This window comes from Hoplias malabaricus, chromosome 16 (genome assembly GCF_029633855.1).
Source record: "Hoplias malabaricus isolate fHopMal1 chromosome 16, fHopMal1.hap1, whole genome shotgun sequence".
Taxonomy (NCBI): Eukaryota; Metazoa; Chordata; class Actinopteri; order Characiformes; family Erythrinidae; genus Hoplias; species Hoplias malabaricus.
Genome location: NC_089815.1, coordinates 4,058,054 through 4,079,028, shown reverse-complemented (window position 1 = coordinate 4,079,028; position 20,975 = coordinate 4,058,054). Strand labels below are relative to the sequence as shown.

At 43.3% G+C, this 20,975-nt stretch overlaps 1 protein-coding gene across 1 annotated transcript in view; it reads left to right on the top strand.

The window, feature by feature from the left end:
- Nucleotides 1–1,064: 1,064 nt before the first annotated feature.
- The window catches only part of aspscr1 (ASPSCR1 tether for SLC2A4, UBX domain containing), a 30,635-nt gene continuing 10,724 nt past the window's right edge, over nt 1,065–20,975 (top strand). The window contains exons 1-13 of the mRNA XM_066646994.1: nt 1,065–1,187; nt 1,517–1,572; nt 2,392–2,506; nt 8,263–8,363; nt 10,515–10,572; nt 10,703–10,776; nt 11,104–11,659; nt 14,835–14,894; nt 15,694–15,833; nt 19,704–19,785; nt 19,915–19,981; nt 20,296–20,358; nt 20,889–20,941. Of these exons, the coding sequence (XP_066503091.1) occupies nt 1,098–1,187; nt 1,517–1,572; nt 2,392–2,506; nt 8,263–8,363; nt 10,515–10,572; nt 10,703–10,776; nt 11,104–11,659; nt 14,835–14,894; nt 15,694–15,833; nt 19,704–19,785; nt 19,915–19,981; nt 20,296–20,358; nt 20,889–20,941 (1,515 nt within the window). The 5' untranslated portion in view covers nt 1,065–1,097. The remainder of the gene's footprint in view (nt 1,188–1,516; nt 1,573–2,391; nt 2,507–8,262; nt 8,364–10,514; nt 10,573–10,702; nt 10,777–11,103; nt 11,660–14,834; nt 14,895–15,693; nt 15,834–19,703; nt 19,786–19,914; nt 19,982–20,295; nt 20,359–20,888; nt 20,942–20,975) is intronic.

Genomic DNA, 20,975 nt, shown 5'->3' with positions numbered 1-20,975 from the left:
GGGATCATAGCTCTGTGCTGAGTGTAGTTTAGGAGGCAGCGGCCCACATACTCCCCACCCTTTCCCCCTACTGCACAGTAATGGATCTGAACATGATTCCTCCTGACATACCTCTCACTCCTCATACCCCTCAGACACCATCCAGTTAAAGAGCAAAAGCATGGCCTTTAAATCACTCACATGTGGTTCATTTACAGCAGACACAGCTCAACACAAGACAAGCACGAGGGGCTTGAGGGTCCTAAACATGAGAGGAAATGTTTCAGATGTGGATACATGGAAATCTGGCCAAAATGAATGGCACAGTATAATATTCTACTTGTTATTTTTCTTTTTTTAAACAATTCCACTGAGCGTATGTGTGCACATGGTGGTTTTTACAATTACGGACTACAGTCCATCTGTTGCTTTAGATACTGTTTGGGTCCCTTTTACTCTTTCCTTCTAAAGCAGGTATGATCTGGATGTTGGGTCATTGTCAGCGCTGCGGTGACGTAGTGTGTTATTGTGTGTTGTGGTGGCATAAGTGGATCAGACACAGCAGCAATTCTGGAGCTTTACATCACCCCACTGTCACTGCTCGACAGGAATTAATCCACCACCTAAAAATATTCATCCAAATGTGTTATGTGGGCAGTGTCCCGTGACCACTGATGAAGGACTAGAGGATTTGTAGTCCACTAAATTGGGTGTGTCTAAAAGAGTGGGCAATGTTGGAGTAGGTAATGTACTACTCCAGCAGCACTGCTGTGTCTGATCCACTCATACCAACTCACCACCATGTCAGTGTCATCGCAGTGTTGAGAATGACCACCAATCTGTGGTGTTGTTGTCGAGGGCCTGACAATTGCGTTGGATAGAGATACACAGTCTACAGACTGAATACTGTGTAGAACTAAAAAGTTCACATATGTAATAAGAGTAAAGTGAGACTTTTATCGCAGCTCTGAAATATTTTGTGGCACTTAAGTGTAGCTTTAACGTATTTCAACGTACAAAATCAACAAAAACGCGCAACGTCAACAGTGCACAAACCTTTGGTTCAGCGCTGCCTCAAATAAAGTTGCTTCAAACAAACACAGTGACGTCAGTGTGCGATGGCAGCCAGCAGTACTGCGGTGTCAGTCCTCACTCCAAACGGACGGAGACAGACCGTTAAAGTCTCTCCAAATACACCTTTACTGCAGGTAAACATGGTCCGTAACACGCAGGGGGTTTCAGCATACAGCTGTGGGTGCCATTTCTCACAGTCATGGTGTTATTTTATTGTCTTTTTTGGGAACAGTGCCTGCTCGTTCTCTAGCTCCTTACTCCAATTCTCCGTTCCACCTTAAATACCGCAGGAGTTCCATTCGTATCAGGACACACTACGCTAGATAGCATAATGGAAATGCAGGCTAATTTAAGGTGGAATGGAAAATTCGAAAACGGGGGATACTGCGAGCCAACGAACTGTCTGTAAATGTGAAAATACAGAAATAATAGATAAATTCACTGCTATTTTTAAAATCTGCAGGTCCTGGAAGAAGTCTGTAAGAAGCATGGGTTTAATCCAGACGACCACGGGTTGAAGTCAGTTTCTTTTTTTAATATTTAAAAGATGTATAGTCTTGTAAAGTTTAATATGTTCTGTTCCTGTTGACAGATATTTTAGTTCACATTAGGGGAAAACTCAGGAATTAATTTACTGTAGTGTGGTGCTGCAGGAATAGTTAGATAAATGTAGAAATGTTAAACAGCAGTATAAATTTCATAGTGTTAGCTAGAGATTTTATCCCTATGTTTTATGTAAACTGTACTTGGGTTGAACGTTTAATTGTGTTTGTATCAGAATTGAATTGTATGTGTTTATTTTATCCTGCGTTATTTAACATTGCCTTAACAAATGTTAATTGGGGAATATGCAGAGCTAGTGTGGCACATCACATTCTGTATGCTAGCTACAAATCCATAAATATGTATATACTGTTAGTTATCAGGTGAGCTCTGGGGTATATGCATTAAATATAATTACACAAAATACTGTAAGCTATCATGCAGTTACCTGACACTGTGTCCTTTTTATGATTTGCTAAATAATCAATCAGTGTCTTAATATGTCCAGGTTTTTGTTTCTTTCCTGTTTATACGTTGTTCACAAGAATACTGCTTATTAATTTTCTGGTTGTAAAAGTGATTTAGGTTAACCCGTTAACAGCAGATGTATGTGAAAGTGCTTCTTAATTTGAACTACTAAGTGGGCACTGTTGTAAAAGCAAGAGTATGAGGCACACACTTAACACAGAGCTGGAGAGTTTATCTGCTGCTGGTATGTGTCCTTTGTGTCAAAGTGCTTTTCTGCACCCAGTGCTTTGTATTACCTCTCTAACTGCGTGACTCTTTTATCCACAGGTTTCAGAGGAATGTGCTGGATCTGACACTGCAGTGGAGATTTGCCAGTCTGCCAAATAATGCTAAGCTGGAGGTGGTGCCAAGCACCCGGCAGCGGGGAGGGACAGAAGGCACGGTGGGTTATTAAGCCATCAGTAGTCTTCTTTGCCACATGGAAGCGCTTGGCTGATAGATTGTGTTGTGCCCTCTTCAGATTCACACGCCCAACTGTGAAGAGAATACTATAATATAGTCTTTGACATGAATAATAATATTAAAGGGTATTCCCTGTGTTCTATGTACAACATCTGGCTGAAATTATTAATGTCAGGGAACAGCAACAGACAATGAACTGAAAAAAATGACAGATTTTCAGGTTTTTTGGCAGCAAACACCTGCCACTTCTAATGTTTGCTCACTCCAGTCATTCCTGCCAGGTGTAGGTAGCTGATAGCTAATATACACATAAATCAGTGATATTTAGAGTGCCAGATTGGCAGATGCCCTGACATCTGCTTTTATAAATTTTGTTTTTATTTTCTTATCACAGGATACATGGACAAATTACGTTTTACGTTGTACATTGTGGGCCATAGTATTGGGCTGACACAACTGATTTAAAGGAGCTCCTTTCTGTCTTATATTGCACTTGCGATTCGTGAGAGAAAGTGCTTAAACCCCATGGTGCTGTGTGGTAGATTACTTCACCATCCCCAGTGTCCAGAACACAAAACGTGTGCGCTCACTTTACTGCTACAGAGTGGGTCATAAAAATAATCAGCGCCTTGTTTGATTCCTTGTTCCAAAACATTTATTCCTCGGCTTTGAACATTTAAAGTGCATTTTTCCTCCTCACACGCACGCTCACATCAGCCTACAGTGAACACTCTGTCTCTTTCTCTCTGTCTCTCTCTCTTTCTCTCTTTCTTTCTTTCTTTCTTTTTCTCTGCCCAGCAGTAATTTCCACTTTCTGTTTATGTGCTGGTGTAATTAGGCATCCCTATTACAGGGCCATGTGGCCGGGCCTCGCTGGGTGTTAACATGGTCATGGCATCCTTTTCAAGTCCATCCCAGCTGCAGGCCCACGAGGCCAGCTGCCTCCAAGCTCTGCATAAACAACCCTGCCTTGTCTGGCCTGTGTCACACAGTGCCATCGTAGTAGTGGACTCAAGTGGAAATTTCTTGAAGGAGAAGAATGGACACATCTGCCGAACAGGTTCCTTCATCAGAGCCCATCCACTCCAACCCCCAGCCCCCAAACTACGCCCCCACCCCTTTTTCTGACCAGGCCTCATATTGGTTGCAGATGGCTGCTTGTTTGTACAAGTAACTAATTATTTCAAGGCAGGACAGAAGCATTTTCATTGTGGCTGAGTTTTTTATGTAGCTCATAGAGGATCAGAGCCGGATGATTATTTTTCGGGTTGAATTCAAGAAAAAGTTTGAGGTTATGGCAGGTGCACTTTCTTGGCTTCACTTTTTATGAAATCCAAAAGTTTGCAGACACCTGCTTCTGCAGAATTCTGACATCAGTGGTGATAATAAGCAGTTTGCTGTAATGTCAGCGGCCTCTAATTTTCTAGGAAAGATTTACAGTACATGGAGCTGAGGTTGGATGATATTATTTGGTTCCAAAGCTCCAGATATCTTATTTTTTTGTAAAGATTTGTTATAGTGATTATACAATTTGTGTGTAATCCAAAGCCTGGTTGAGTAGATGTTTCTTTTTGTACAACCGAACAATGAATGTAGATAATGTTCTCTAGCACTCGCATGATTTCCCATTTGAATCCATTTTTAAAAGTGAACACAGACAGATGCAGCAAAAGAAGAGCTTCCAGTTGTGTTTAACCTTTTACTCTTCGTTGGTCACAGACAGTGATCTTAGCTCATTCATTCATTCATTATCTGTAAGCGCTTATCCAGTTCAGGGTCGCGGTGGGTCCAGAGCCTACCTGGAATCATTGGGCGCAAGGCGAGAATACACCCTGGAGGGGGCGTCAGTCCTTCACAGGGCAACACAGACACACACACACACATTCACTTACACCTACAGACACTTTTGAGTCACCAATCCACCTACCAACATGTGTTTTTGGACTGTGGGCGGAAACTGGAGCACCCGGAGGAAACCCACGCAGACACAGGGAGAACACACCACACTCCTCACAGACAGTCACCCGCAGGAAACCCACGCAGACACGGGGAGAACACACCACACTCCTCACAGACAGTCACCCGGAGGAAACCCATGCAGACACAGGGAGAACACACCACACTCCTCACAGACAGTCACCTGGAGGAAACTCACGCAGACACAGGGAGAACACACCACACTACTCACAGACAGTCACCCGGAGGAAACCCACGCAGACACAGGGAGAACACACCAACTCCTCACAGACAGTCACCCGGAGGAAACCCACGCAGACACAGGGAGAACACACCACACTCCTCACAGACAGTCACCCGGAGGAAACCCACGCAGACACAGGGAGAACACACCACACTCCTCACAGACAGTCACCCGGAGGAAACCCACGCAGACACAGGGAGAACACACCACACTCCTCACAGACAGTCACCCAGAACGGGAATTGAACCCACAACCTCCAGGCCCCTGGAGCTGTGTGACTGCGACACTACCTGCTGTTCCACCGTGCCGCCCATCTTAGCTCATTGGTATATTTAAAAAATAGAGGTCACCTGACTTGAGTTTTATTTGAACAAGCAAGTTTCTGGGTGTTTGTAGCTGCACTCACACATTCTGTCTCAGCACACAAAAAAGGAAATCGGATTCGGTTTGGGCACTGGACACTTGGCAGGTGAAATGACCCTACAATGCACTAGCATGGATCTGTGACCACACCACATGAAACTCTCATTGACGGAATGCCAAAAACATGTACATGAGAAGTATTAGAGGCTAATTTTCCATCGCTGTCACTGTGGCCACATGCTCGCACGCAGTTTAGCAGGTCGCTAACATGTAGGTTCGTTTGTTTACAGCCACTCTGCTGTTATTAATCAGTGTCTTGCAATCTATCTTTCTCTTTTTTTTCAGTATGTTCCATTTGGTTTGTTTGTTGACGGTGGGGGTAAATACCTTGAATAAATAAACAACACACGTGGTTCGCCCTTTCCTTTTTTTTAACCCTTATAAGATAATGGTTTGTCGTGAGAGGTTAGTGATGCGAGGTATGGGGTTTCGGTGGAATGCTCGGGTGTTTTGAAGGCCGGGGAAATGAGGTCAAGACCTGGGCCGAGGTTAATGACATCGTCGATCTGCTGCGGCCTTCGCTGCCCTCTGTCATCCATGTGTGCCGGCTGGGCCACCCACCGCCAAACACATAACACCGATTGTTATAACATGGTTGTCAGATTTACGCTCTGCATCTAAAACACGTGTTCAGCCCGCACACGTCCAATCAGTCTCAGCGGTCAGCCGTGGTTGAAGTGCGCTTATTTGTAGCTTATTATTTCCTGAAAGTTTAATATTAATTAAGTAATTAATTAATTTATTTATTTATTTTTACTTCTGCTTCTCAGCATTTAGCTGGATCAGGCAGTGATAATGCTTTGGTCCCTCATACAATGAATTCTTGCAGATGGTCAGGATAATTTTGTATTGATTTTCCACTGAGCGTATGGTAAACATAAATGGATCTATAATGTTCCTCGTATCAGGATTTTTGAAAATACCTGCACATCGATTGTTTATCGTAATTGAAACACTGGCCTTTGTGATACTGTCCCTAAATATCATATAAAAATAGGGATGTATGATATTACTGTCTCATTGCCATCAGCAGTGAACAGTTAAAAACAGTTTTAGGCTTTAAACAGATGATTAGAAGTTTGATGACGTATTCTGTACTGGAATTTTTACTGGATGCTTGGCTTGTGCTAAAATGTTTATTATTTTATTGCATTTATAATGTTTTACCATTCTCTTAGAATACATTTCTACATATGAATGTTTCTTTCAGCTGAAAACTGCGCTTTTACACTGAAGAGCGCAATGTTTGTTTTGTTGCTGGATGCGAGGATGAAAGCAGATGAAAGTCTGTGTCGCTCTCTCTCTCTCTCTCTCTCTCTCTCTCTCTCTCTCTCTCTCTCTCTCTCTCTTCCCCCCCCCCCCCCCCTCGCCCTCTCCCTCTGATGGTTGTTCTCATACCTCTCTGTTAATTTGTGAGTAAAGGATGAAGGGAACGGATGGCTGGCCAGAGTCTGACCGCACCCACTGTAAAGCACAGCGGGGAAAAGTGGTAACCACGCTCTTCACCTCCCTCCCTTATGTTTACGGGATGTCGGAGGGGGAAAAATGCTCGTCCATGTCCAAATGTGGTTGTGGTACATTTACCAAGCGCTGAATCATTACACCAGGACAATTCAACTTATACACACAAAAAACTCTGTCCCTGATTTCCTGCATTTATCCACAATTTTCATGCTGTTTTCAATTTTAGGGATATTTCCACTGCTATTTTTGTAGTGGATGCATCATAACAAAGAAGGGGTTTAACTGCATTGATTTTTGCAATGCTTGAATTTGGTTTCAAGGTTCCACATTTATATTCTGTGAAGTATACACTCATTCATTTGTCGAAATAAATTTCCAATACTGTTTTTGAAAGTGGAAAGCTTTTTGTGCTGTTTCCAATATTCCACTGTTGGTCAAAGCAAACAAAATGATCTAATCCAGTCTGGTTATAATGTGATAATTCATGATGATGTTTTTTTGTGGGTTACCCCGGTGGCACATGTCACGTCACTGGCACCCAGCTTCAGAGTCCTGTGGTTGTTGGTTCAATCTCTGTCTCAGGTGACTGTCTGTGAGGAGTGTGGTGTGTTCTCCCCGTGTCTGCGTGGGTTTCCTCCGGGTGACTGTCTGTGAGGAGTGTGGTGTGTTCTCCGGGTGACTGTCTGTGAGGAGCGTGGTCTGTTCTCCCCGTGTATGCGTGGGTTTCCTCCGGGTGACTGTCTGTGAGGAGTGTGGTGTGTTCTCCCTGTGTCTGCGTGGGTTTCCTCCGGGTGACTGTGAGGAGTGTGGTGTGTTCTCCCCGTGTTTGTGCGGTTTTCCTCCAGGTGTTCTGTCGGTAGATGGGTTGGCTGTGTGAAATTTCCTGTTGCTGTGAGCGAATGTGCCATTACGATAGACTGGCACTATACAGGGTGTAGGTTGCCTGAAGATTACAGGTTACAGGTCTCTAACTTTCACACTTGGTAGGGCAGGGGTTGGGAACCTGCAGCTCACAGGCCACTTAACGCCACCAGTCTTGGCCCACAAGGTATGTCCTAGATTTTTTACTGGGACTATGTATTTCTCCTATCTGCAATAGTCACTAGCTGATATTGAAATAAAATGAGCCCTGTGCACAGGATTCAATCAGCTGCAGGAACCGTGATCGCAGTTTCATCCAATAGCTGCATCTTTGATATGACCTAGGTCTAGTTTAGCAAAAATGGCTAAACAAAGGATAAACAATAATGAGTGTCATGTCTTTTTAAGAAGTATGGACAGTGCATATCATTTTAGCCGATGTGAAGTAATAGCTGGGTGTTTCATTTGGGGAGAAGCCCTGGCCGTTCTCAGTTATATCAGTACACAAAACACACCACAAGCCACACAATGCAAATTATGCCCTCTCGCAGGATTGCTGTGAGCAGAGAAATTAAGGTTGTGTAAGTAAAACTGAGGCTGTCGCAGATGGTCCTCACCACTGTAGCATTACGTTTTGAATGGAAGTATACATTAAAATGTGAAAGGTCAAGTGGCTCACAGAATCTCTGTGGCTCACTTCATATACTTCACTGCTTTTCAGCAGATTTGATCTGAAGTGTCAATTCGGTGTGTGTGTGTGTGTGTGTGTTTGATTTTCTCATGTTTAGGTGCGGATTGCGCTGCAGTTGGAGGATGGGTCTCGTCTCCAGGGCTCGTTCTCCAGTGGTCAAAGCCTGTGGGAACTGCTTCAGCACTTCCCCCAAACCAGGTGTGTTGAGGACCCCAATACTGGTGTCATCCTTTCTTGTAAATCTTTGATATACACTGGTCTAATGACACGTTTTGGTCATCCTCTATGTGACAACAATATAACACCCCTTCTAATGCTGTTAACTCAAGTTATCTCATCTGCTTGTGGTTATCTGAAAAAATGTAAAAGAAAAATCGCAGGCCAAAGGCAGTCTGCTTTAGGATAGCTGTTGCTTTTTTAAAACTATGCTCACGCTGTATTTTTGTGTAGCTGTAGTTTTCTGCATCATTTCAATAAGCAGGCGTTGAAATGAACTTGCATGTAGTTCTGATCCAAAGCCAAACACAACACCACGCCACTCGGGTTACGTTTTGGTTTTGAGACAAATTGAAAAGCAGAGCTGAAACAGACTGCAGGATACAATCTGAAATAAGTGTGTGTGTTTGTGTGTGTGTGTGTGTGTGGGTGTGTGTGTGTGTGTGTGTGAAACCCTAAATGAAATTGAAACCCAAATAGATGAAAACTATTAAACTTAAGCTATTATTAATCACTTCATCTGAATCTTTAACTACTTCAAATTTAGCACCCACAGGTTCAAATGTAGGTTCAAATTTAACTTAGTGTTGTTTTACGATAAATAAAATATAATAACTTGTTATATACTAGTATTTAACTCCTAAAGTAAATGTAGTATTGATGTATCACTAGTAATAACTGAGTAATTAGGCTATGGTTCAAGAATTGCATAAAACTGTTAAAGAAGATGAATAATGATTTAAAAAAAGGAACAACAAAAAAGGCAGTTAATTTGTTATTGTCTCTTATTATTTGTATTGCAATTAATCATCAGCTGAAGTTTCTTGAAGCTGACAGGCCTAACCTTTACAGCTTTTTGATGTGGTCAGTGTGTGTGAATACTGTAAATGCTGCACACGCTTGTCTTCCAACACCTCAGGGCCACAGCAGAACACACACACACACACACACACACACACACACACACACTCTCACACACTCTCATTGCTCTCATACCACAGTGTCTTTCTTATCAGGCCCCACCGATTCCACTGGGTGGTTTGGCACCTGTTCTTAAGCCTTACTCTTATTGGCTGTGGTGAACTGGCCACCATCCAGCTTGTTCTGCTCTCTGTTTCTGCCTGTTTCTCATCATTGTGACATCACAACTTCATTCTTTTATTTGTTTTTTTTTTTTGTTTTGTTTTGTTTTGTTTTTCCATGGATGCTTCCAGATTTTTTTGGAACATAGTAATCAAAGACAAAAGAATTTAAGCAAACTGTTTCCTTTGATATACCTTTACGAGCTGCGTAACGAAAATCTATTACACCTCACACATGGAGGACACACACATAAATTCCCGATAACACACATGCTGCTTGACACTTGGTCTTACTCACCGACGCGCTCGTAAAGCCCATCGTAAAAAGGGCTGAAGCATGACGTTCCTACGCACACACACATGCGCATTCATAAGGCACTTAGTCACTCTCTCAGAGACTGATTCATGGATGCTTAACATGATCACTCATTTGTTGGTATGTGTCAGTTTATTGAAATTTCCACTGTCTTGTGTATTTTGATTTATCTTGTGTGGTTTTATTAAAAACAGTCCAAATTCTTTTTTCCATTATCTTTTTCCAACTTCTCTTTAGCTTTTTTTTTTTAAATTAAAAAGACTAGGGTTTTTTTCTGTGATTTTAAGACGATCCACCATTGTGTCAGACACCCGCTGATCCAACATTTCTTTTGAAATTAAGAGTATTCATAGAGAGATGGTCCTCTCTCTGCTGCAGTAACAGCTTCTGCTTGCCTTTTGTTGTTAGAATATTTCTGTGACCATTTTAATGGCATTCAGCCAGCAAGTCTAGTACCAGTGCTGGATGATTAGTTTTGGCTCCCCAACGGCCGTTCATTTAATTCACAGCTGATTTGAATGGAGCTCTGTTACTCCAGGGAACAGCAAACAATCCGTTTGCAATCAATCAAGTTTTTAAAAAAGGAAATAAAGTGAATCCAAATCTCTAAGGCCAATGGACACTCAGACCACAGGGGGCTAAAATGTGAAGTGATTGTGGTCAGTGGCACTGGACGGTCCGCTTTGGCCACTCCAGTCTGTGTGTTTCTGTATTTGATTTCTCTGTTCTTATCAGGATATCTGAGTTGGAGGTGCCAGGATCTACACCAGTGTGTGTGTACATGAGAGATGAGGTAGAATATCTCTCTTTTCCTCTTTCATTCCACCCTTCTTCTGTCTCCTTTCTCTACAAATGTCTTTAAGATCTGATGAGATATTTATATATTTGTGTGTGTGTGTGTGTGTGTGTGTGTGTGTCTATAGGTTAGTGGACAGGAAGCTCTTCAGAAGACCACACTGAGGTCACTGGGGCTGACCGGAGGCAGTGCCATACTGAGGTTTATTTCTTTAGTTTTGCACTAAGAGACTAAAAGGCTAATGTAGATTAATGTAGACCAAATGTCAGTCTCAGTGCTCTGCTGGGAATGATCCATCATCCAAAGGGGATTTGACTATTGAAGAACCGGGTAAAAGGGGACTAGCAAAGTATGAGGAGCAGTGCATCTATATATTCTCTAGATCCACTGTTTTGAGTTCTATATTTTCATTTATTTAATTTACTCTGTATAGATGTCTTATCTATTTTAGACTGAGAAAAGAGAAAACAAAGAGATTGCAGTGTGAGCCATTACTTTAAACTGACTGTCTCTGTCGGTTCCTCTCAGATATGTAGTGAAAGGGAGTAACACTCTTGGGCCGAGTGAACCCATGGAGACAGCCGCCACGCCAACTGACAGCGATGCCACGGCAACCACATCCCATCCGCCTCCTGAGCACCTAGAGGCGCACAGTGGGGCTACCACAGCTGTCAACCCAGTCTCACCTGATAGGCCAGATGAGCCGACACCTGCTCCGGTTCCAATGGAAACCCCCAGCCCACCCCCACAGGGGACAGAAACCACTGCTCAGACACTTCCAGTTCAGCAGAAAGAGGCGGAGCCATCTCAAGACTTACAACAATCAGTACGGCCCAAAATCAGACAGACCGGTAACCAGGGGCAACAAGAGTCCAGTGCAGAGCAACAGGTGGATGATGAACAGCCAGGGCCATCCCACGCCAGCGCTCCCACACACAGTCACTTTGTGCCTTTTTCTGGAGGTGGACAGCGGCTCGGGGGATCCGGCGAACTTCCTCATTCTTCATCGTCCTCTCCCTCTTTGTCACCACATTCCAGTGGGCCGCCAAAAGCCAAAAAGGCCAAACCCAGCCTTGAAATCCAGGTAAGAGGATGAGAGCCTTCCTAGACAAAGTAATTGATTCTGAATATAAATAGAAGTATTAAAATTGTTTATGAATAAACATAAAAAATGGCAGATATTTGCATGAAACCTATCTGCTTGTTAGTCGTGACATATCGACCTTGAGGAACGTCATGTCCGGGTCCAAAGCGCTGCTCAGTATAGCGAACTCAGTGATTTTGCCGCTAGATTTAGTGACTTTTCAGACGTTCTAGGGAGAACACACCACACTCCTCACAGACAGTCACCCGGAGGAAACCCACGCAGACACGGAGAACACCCCACACTCCTCACAGACAGTCACCCGGAGGAAACCCACACAGACACAGGGAGAACACACCACACTCCTCACAGACAGTCACCCGAAGGAAACCCACGCAGACACAGGGAGAACACACCACACTCCTCACAGACAGTCACCCGGAGGAAACCCACACAGACACAGGGAGAACACACCACACTCCTCACAGACAGTCACCCGAAGGAAACCCACACAGACACAGGGAGAACACACCACACTCCTCACAGACAGTCACCCGGAGGAAACCCACACAGACACAGGGAGAACACACCACACTCCTCACAGACAGTCACCCGGAGGAAACCCACACAGACACAGGGAGAACACACCACACTCCTCACAGACAGTCACCCGAAGGAAACCCACACAGACACAGGGAGAACACACCACACTCCTCACAGACAGTCACCCGGAGGAAACCCACGCAGACACAGGGAGAACACACCACACTCCTCACAGACAGTCACCCGGAGGAAACCCACACAGACACAGGGAGAACACACCAAACTCCTCACAGACAGTCACCCGGAGGAAACCCACGCAGACACAGGGAGAACACACCACACTCCTCACAGACAGTCACCCGGAGGAAACCCACACAGACACAGGGAGAACACACCACACTCCTCACAGACAGTCACCCGGAGGAAACCCACGCAGACACAGGGAGAACACACCACACTCCTCACAGACAGTCACCCGGAGGAAACCCACACAGACACAGGGAGAACACACCAAACTCCTCACAGACAGTCACCCGGAGGAAACCCACGCAGACACAGGGAGAACACACCACACTCCTCACAGACAGTCACCCGGAGGAAACCCACACAGACACAGGGAGAACACACCACACTCCTCACAGACAGTCACCCGGAGGAAACCCACGCAGACACAGGGAGAACACACCACACTCCTCACAGACAGTCACCCGGAGGAAACCCACGCAGACACAGGGAGAACACACCACACTCCTGAGCTGCGAATGCGTAAACAGTGCTGCCAAAGACATGTTTGCTTCTTTTTTACGTTTAATTTATTCCATTTGAATGAACCCCTGAACCAAGATAACAGAATTGATTGAGATATTCAGCTTTATTCAAACCATAAACACATGCCTTATGAATGTATGAGATAGCACCAAAGGCGCGATTGGACCTGGAAACGGCAAAAAATCACGTGTGGCATCACACTTAACGAAATGTCTGCATTAGTGTGTCTCAGTTTAAAATGAACCCTGTCTCACAGTGATGCAGGAAGAAGCCAAATTTGCATTCCAGGGTGGATGCATATGTACATAGGGCACGAAACTATATTCTTGGAAAGCAATGTTTTGATTGAAACATGGAGCATGTGGTTGACCCCTGCTTGACTACTGTTTTAGTCCAGCTCATATATAATCTCTGTTTCACAAATTAAGGAATGCTTTCTGCTCATTTTTAGACTCAACCAACTTCTTTTTTTGCCTTTTTTGATGAAAGTGTAGAAGTCAAGCTCAACAACCTCAACCAAGTCTGACCTCCTTCGCTCTTAAAGCTCTAGATAAGATAACATTCTACGAAATTAGCTTATTCTCTTGGTGATTTCTATCTTCTATCAATTGGACCATTGCTTTATTTATTAGCACATATAAACAGGAGAGTAAAGCTGAATAATTTCCTGTTGATTTTTATTTTTTAACTTGTGGAGAGTGTCCGTCCTACTGAGTTTCTTTGTCGTACACTAACAGACCAGCCACTGGAGGCATGCTTGATTGCTAACATGCTGTTTGCTGTATCTGCTTTTTCCCCCTTTGAAACTCTTATGCTGGCGATGGCTTTGAAGTGCTCTTGCGGAGGAATAGAGACTTGAGGCTGTTGTGTCTATTTAAACATGTCCCAGCTGAAGGAAGATATCACTCACATGCACAAACACACACACAGTTCACATGCACGCTAGGGGTGAACAATATGTCAGCTTGTATTTGTTATTGAGATGAATTCTGTCATGATATGGTTTTTTGTGTCTTGTCATAGGCATCAGGTGCTCTTAGGATGCTGCATGTGTTTGCTTTTGCGGAGCTTGTGGTGGAAATGAATTTGAAATAAGATTTAAATGCTGCTACTTTATTAATAGCTTGAGGATGATGTAGCTGGAGATCTGTGAATTAGCTTTTTTCTAACTCATTCACTCATGGATGTTGAATAGTCTAAAGTTTCTCCACATGATGGGTACCAGTAGTACATAAGTCATACTTTCATTCATTCATTCATTATCTGTAAGCGCTTATCCAGTTCAGGGTCGCGGTGGGTCTAGAGTCTACCTGGAATCATTGGGCGCAAGGTGGGAATACACCCTGGAGGGGGCGCCAGTCCTTCACAGGGCAACACACACACACACACACACTCTGACACTTTTGAGTCGCCAATCCACCTACCAACTTGTGGGGATTTTTTTTTTTTTTTTTTGGACTGTGGGAGGAAACCGGAGCACCCGGAGGAAACCCATGCAGACACAGGGAGAACACGCCACACTCCTCACAGACAGTCACCCGGAGGAAACCCACGCAGGCACAGGGAGAACACACCACACTCCTCACAGACAGTCACCCGGACAGTCTTTCTCTTCTACTTGTTTTTCAGCATAATGTAATGGTCTGTTGCTCTGTTTTCTTAATTATGGGACACCATTCATCGCTTTCTACTTCAGGAGCCAATGCCTTTGCAGTAGCCACACTGTCACTCATCTGTCTGGAATAGTTTCAGCCTTGTCATTTGCCCCCTGTCCACCATTGGACGGGCGTTTCTGAGGTTTTTTCCAGTCCTCTCTTTCTTTTGTGGCTTCTGATGTGTTTTTTTTTTCTTTGTTTATTTTCAGAGTTTGGCTTGTGTCAAATACGGAGGAAAGGATTCAGAGAATGGAGAAGACATTTTGGAGGTAAACAAAGAAATATACATCTGTCCATTCATCCATTGACTGAAGCATAGTAGGCAGCTGGAGCTGTAGATTCAAATGAATCCTCCTTTTCATAAGTTTATATATTATAAAGCTTTTAAACATGGTTCATTCAGTCAGAGCCTTAATATTAATATAATAACACATTTATTGTGGCACTGTGATTAAGGGGCTGTGTTGACAACACAGACAAGGAATGGAAAAAAGAAAGGAGATGGCAGAGTGATGGCACACATGCCAGCTTAGCATGTGGCACTACAGCGGTGGCACTACAGTTGTCATGGCAACAGCAGTGGCCACACTCGTAGACACAAACACAACACACTCAGAGCCTCCATAGATGTGCTTTAAATAGCCCAATGATGGTTCAGGAAATGTCAGATTTAGGCCTCCTCACCTTATCTCCTAGAGAGCTCAGTTTATATTAAATAAAATAATATATTTTTAATGTATATAAATCCAGGGGCCTGTCTCACCAAGCCTTTCAATTTAGGTAGGCATTACAACATATATGAAGACTGTAAAGCATTTATGGTTTTAAAATAGCTATCACTATTGCCACTGTCTTGTGGTTGTTGGAGTAATAAAAAAACACAGAATGATGCATGAAATCCCTTGAGTGTTAAATGATGTAGCCCTTTATACCAGACTAGCGTGTCGTCTGACTTTAACTGCACACTGATTCTTGACAGTTGCCACAATAGGGGCATGTCGTAAGACAGTAGGCTGATTGGGAACCCTGGTTTTAAATTTTCTTACCTCTCATTATCTCATCCTGCAGCCGATGGATAGGGAGCCACTCGTCTACCATCTGGACACAGCACCCCGGCGTTCCAGCGGTGACGAGGAGCTGACAGACGAATTCTTCGAGGTGACCGTGGACGACATTAGGAAGAGGTTCTCACAGCTGAAAAGCGAGAGGTGTGTCTGGTACATGATGCTGAGCTCTATCCTAAGGTTCAGCCAGGAGACTGTATATAATTTTGCTTTAGATTGACTCCCAACCTGAATCAAGATGTTGAGGACCTGGAGTTGGGTTATGTGCATTACCAGGGGAACCTTTAGATGTGTAGGGTGGGCAAATCAGGAAGTCAAGTCAAAATCAACCCTAAATCTGTTCTTTTGGCTTTTACAATGAGGAGCAAACTTGTTTGGATATAGTATTAAAAAACATGTTTGTAGTTTAACACCGGTTGTAGGAAGCCAGCTGTATTTTGTTATGAAAGAATTCACAACTACAGCTCCCTTAAAGACTAAGCACCACTTAATGGACCTGCATGAATATTTAACATTATTGTAGTTACTGACAGATATAAGTATGAATTAAAGTGAAAATAGCAGCTTAATTTGCTTTAAAACTGACAGAAAAACCCGAGCTCGCTACGGAAATTCTTGAACGCGACCGTGACGTCACTGGTGGACAACAGCTGAACAACGCCGCGGTAAAACACCGTTATGACTGACTGTTATGACAGTATCTAGCTAAATAACCAACATTATTCATGACAATAGCCTAGCAATAAGCTAAACTCACATTTAGAGGTACCGTTATTCTTGTAAATGTGATCGAAGTCGAACTCGAATTCATCCGACACTATAAACCTCCGTAATGCAGCTACGTAGCCGAGTATAATCTGAGCCACCGAGTTTAGCGAGTCAAGCTAACGTTAACTAACACCAACTAAAACAGGCGAAGTGAGTGTCCTTACCCTGTTTACCTCCATGTTACAGAGGCTCTTGAACACCTTTCGTTGGTGTCCTTACATGCCCATATTGTTGGAAAAGCGCCAGTGAAATGAGCTACAGATAACGGAGTGAGCGGATGGTCCTTTCCAAAGTGCCCGTTTAAAGTGGACAAATTTAGTCCATTTTCTGGATATTTTGGGATCTTTGGGCCATTTGTTCACAGATGTCCCACTGTACATTGAATGATTGCAGCCAAAAACAACACACCTTTTCATCATTTTGCATTAAATTAAGTGCAGCTTCTAGAGTGTTGTCCACCATCTACGTCACAGGCAAGACGCCTATTAGAGTTTCCGAACACCGTTGGGGGGGGGGGGGGGGGGGGCTGGGGGGAACCAACGGTCTTTTAAACCTTATTCCTTCAATTAGTGAGAAATAACATGTTTTCTGACTCTCAATAAACACAAGTTAGGAACTCAGATTCCACTGTATTTATTTGTTTGACACTTTCATATCGCTGGTGCTTAGCCTTTAATATACAGCTTTTGTAAATGGCTTTTAAAGCAACTCTTCAGCACTTTTGGTAGAGTGTGTGGGACCGAGCTTGAAGGAGACGTGTGTAAATGAATGAACAGCAAATTAACAAAAGCAGTAGCAAAGTGAATAGTTGCGGTTACTCCGGCAGTTGGAATGCTGAGATACTTTAACTTTGAGTGTTGCAAAAAAGCGAAACCATTTCCAACCTCAAGCCAGTCTTATATTGTTTGTTGTCACATCCTTCATTTAATGTTTATCAGGTGCATTTTTTGTATTTACTAAACAGTTTGTATGGTTACGTAATACTTTGCACTCTCTTACACATCACAAGAATGTGGAGCCACTAATGAGCTCTGAAGACTGTTGAGAGAGTGAGAAAAAGATGATGACAGTGATGAAGGTAGAAAGACTTTTCATAGGCACTTTGAGGCTTTTGAGGCTGAAGCTGAATGAGGTTCAGCTCGGAGGAGGCCGAGTGGATGGAGGGAGAGGGAGAGAGGCTTGAGCTTTTGTGGTTGGGTAACCTTTGCCCTTTCCCCCATACATGCTGTCCTCCTCAGACAGGCTTTCATTTGGGAGCAGGAGAGTTATTCTGGCTCTAAATTACTGCCTTCCAACCCCACACGTACACTCGCAGCAGTGAAAACACATCTCTCTCTCTCTCTCATATTCTCATTCTTTCATTATCTAGCTCTCTCATTTCTTTCTCTTCCCCACTAATATCTTCCATCTGTTTCTTTTGTTAACATCTTTCTTCTTTCTGTTTTCTTGCTCTTTTTCCTCTCTTCATGGTCCTCACTCTTTCCTTTTTTTTTCTTTTTTAAAAATTTTACAAGCATCTTTTTGGGGGAAAAAAAGTACGCTGTGTGTGTTTCTCAGTATGCGTGTGTAATGCCATTTGAGTGTTACCGCAGCAGACATGCGTCTGTTACTGAAAGCCTCATCTCCGTCTCGGCTCTTTGAACTGCTCGGTTAGTGTGTGCGAGTGTAGCGTCTGTCTTTTTTGCAACGTCTTATCTACAGTACTGTGTAAAAGTCAGAGACCACCCTTCATTTATTCATTTATTCAATCTCTTGACAAAATGACAGTTAATAAACACAGATTCTGATATATTTCTGAGAAATGTGATACAATACTTGTGTAAAAAAAAGTAGAGTTAAAGATATAATAAAAGATAGGCAGCACGGTGGTGCAGCAGGTTAGTGTCGCAGTCACACAGTTCCAGGGACCTGGAGGTTGTGGGTTCGATTCCCGCTCCTGGTGACTCTCTGTGTCTGTGTGGGTTTTCTCCGGGTGACTGTCTGTAAGGAGTGTGGTCTGTTCTCCCTGTGTCTGCGTGGGTTTCCTCCGGGTGACTGTCTGTGAGGAGTGTGGTGTGTTCTCTCTGTGTCTGCGTGGGTTTCCTCCGGCTGATCCGGTTTCCTCCCCCAGTCCAAAAACACACGTTGGTAGGTGGATTGGCGACTCAAAAGTGACCGTAGGTGTGAGTGAATGTGTGTGTGTGTGTTGCCCTGTGAAGGACTGGTGCCCCCTCCAGGGTGTAATCCCGCCTTGCGCCCAATGATTCCAGGTAGGCTCTGGACCCACCGTGACCCTGAACTGGATAAGCGCTTACAGATGATGGATGGATGGATAATAAAAGATACCACTCTGAACAGCTATGATCTGGTAGACCACCAAAACCGTCCCCATCAGATGTTTTTCAACTTTGAGAAGAATAAAATGTGCTGGAACAAATAGGTCTTACATTTTGTATCATGTGTTTTACAAGCTGAGTTTGCACAGTATTGTTTACTCAACTTACTCTTACAGATTGTGAACAGAACAGTTGAAATTATTATAGAATCATTATTTAATTTGTGTACATTCGATTTAAGAACAATTTATTTCTTCTTTAAATGTACAATACTGCAAGATATTTTTACTATAAGGGTGTGTGTGTGTGTGTGTGTGTGTTTCCAATCCTCCTGTTATTTTGGTTCTAAACAGGGAGTCCAGCTTGTGTGGATATTAAAGGGTTAGTCTGAAGCCGCGTGTCACTCCACTCTCAGTGGGGAACGTCTCAGGGCTCTAATTGACTGATTTGTAATCTTGTTTATTTTGGGCAGGAGCCAGACACCCCGAGGTGTTCCGCCCGCTTCCCTTAATTGGCAGTGAGCTCACTGTCGCCCCATTGGAGGATCAGACAGGCTGATGGTGCGGTTTCTGCTATGTAATTGGTTCCAATTATGAAGTATAGAATTAAGGAACCACAAGGATCTGTCTGTCTCTGGCCTGCTTTTACATACGCACATACATGCGCACGCACACACACAAACACACGGCAGTAAATGTCAGTCTGGAATGGTATTAATCATTTGTGGGATGGCTAATCAGATGCCTTTTCTTCATAATCGCTTCTTTTACTCTTGTGTGCCAAACAGATCTTTTCATCTCTCTCCAGTACTTCCACTAGTCAGAGTGTGATCTTTCTCTCTCTCTCTGTCTGTCTCTCTCCAGTGTCTTTTTTGCCTCTCTCTCTCTCTCTGTCTCTGTTTCTTCACTCTTTCTCTTTCTGTCTGTTTCAGGAGGGCATTAGAGGAGGCCCCTCTGATGACGCAGGCTCTGAGGGAGGCTCAGATAAAAGAGAAAATGGACAGGTATCCCAAGGTCAGTCTTGTTCCTATTCAGAGAATGTGTTAACCCTTTTCAAATGGAGGAGGCAATAATCACAGAATCAGATGGGTTACAGTTTTGAATTATGATATTACCTTTTTTTTGTCTTTAATATTTTACCAGGTGGTGCTGCGAGTCCAGTTCCCTGACCGCCGAGTGCTCCAAGGCTTTTTCCGACCACAAGAAACCGGTTCAGTTGTCTTTCTTTAAAAGGGGATGGGCAGAATTGAGAGGGGTCACATATTAATTCATCATTATATCATTGTGACTGGACATTTAGTAACTGGCGGATGGTCTCTAGTTTTTTGCCGTAGTGTGTTTTAGGAACCATACTTAAACACTACTTGCAATGGATCCTAGATCTTTAATCCTCCAAATTAAGCCTAAACCTAGACTGCATGATAAGCCAAGACTGAGCTTGCTCCCTGTCCAATGCATAAATAAACTAACTTGACGTTTATGTGCTTGATATTGGGAAATGAGCAATGTGTGTTGTGTCTTCAGTTGCTGCACTGAGGCAGTTTGTCAGAACTCATCTACAGGATCCAGAGCTTCAATTCTACTTGTGTGAGTTTATATATAACCACACACACACACACACACACACGCACACACACACACACACACACAAGACACTTGCACAACATGGCTTCAGGAAATGTACAGTTTGATCAATGATCAAATGCGCAGTTTGAGATGCTGTATCAGATGCTTGTTTCTGAAATGTAATCCAATCATATTCAAGTGAAAACATTGAGCACCCCAGATATATTTATGTACACATCCTCTAGAGACAACCCACTTCTGTGCATTTAAATGCGTCTAAAGCAGTTGCAATTACTGTTATCTGTCGAGTTCAACATATTTTTGAAAAAAAAAAACAAGATTATTTGCTGAATCTTAACATAAAAACTGAAATGTCAAATATTTGACTTGGGTTATTTACAATGGTGTGTATGACTGTCTCTGAATGATACATGACTCTTTTTTCCCCTTTTACTCTGGAGTACAGCTGTTTTATTTAAATGCTTTATTAATTGCAATGTAAACCAAAATCCAAGTATTTGAATAATGATTGTGTTTTCTTTTCTCTGCAGTCATCGCTCCTCCCAAAACTGTTCTGGAGGATCCTAGTGTATCTCTGTTTCAGGTGAGGGCTTGTGTGTGTGTGTGTGTGTGTGTGT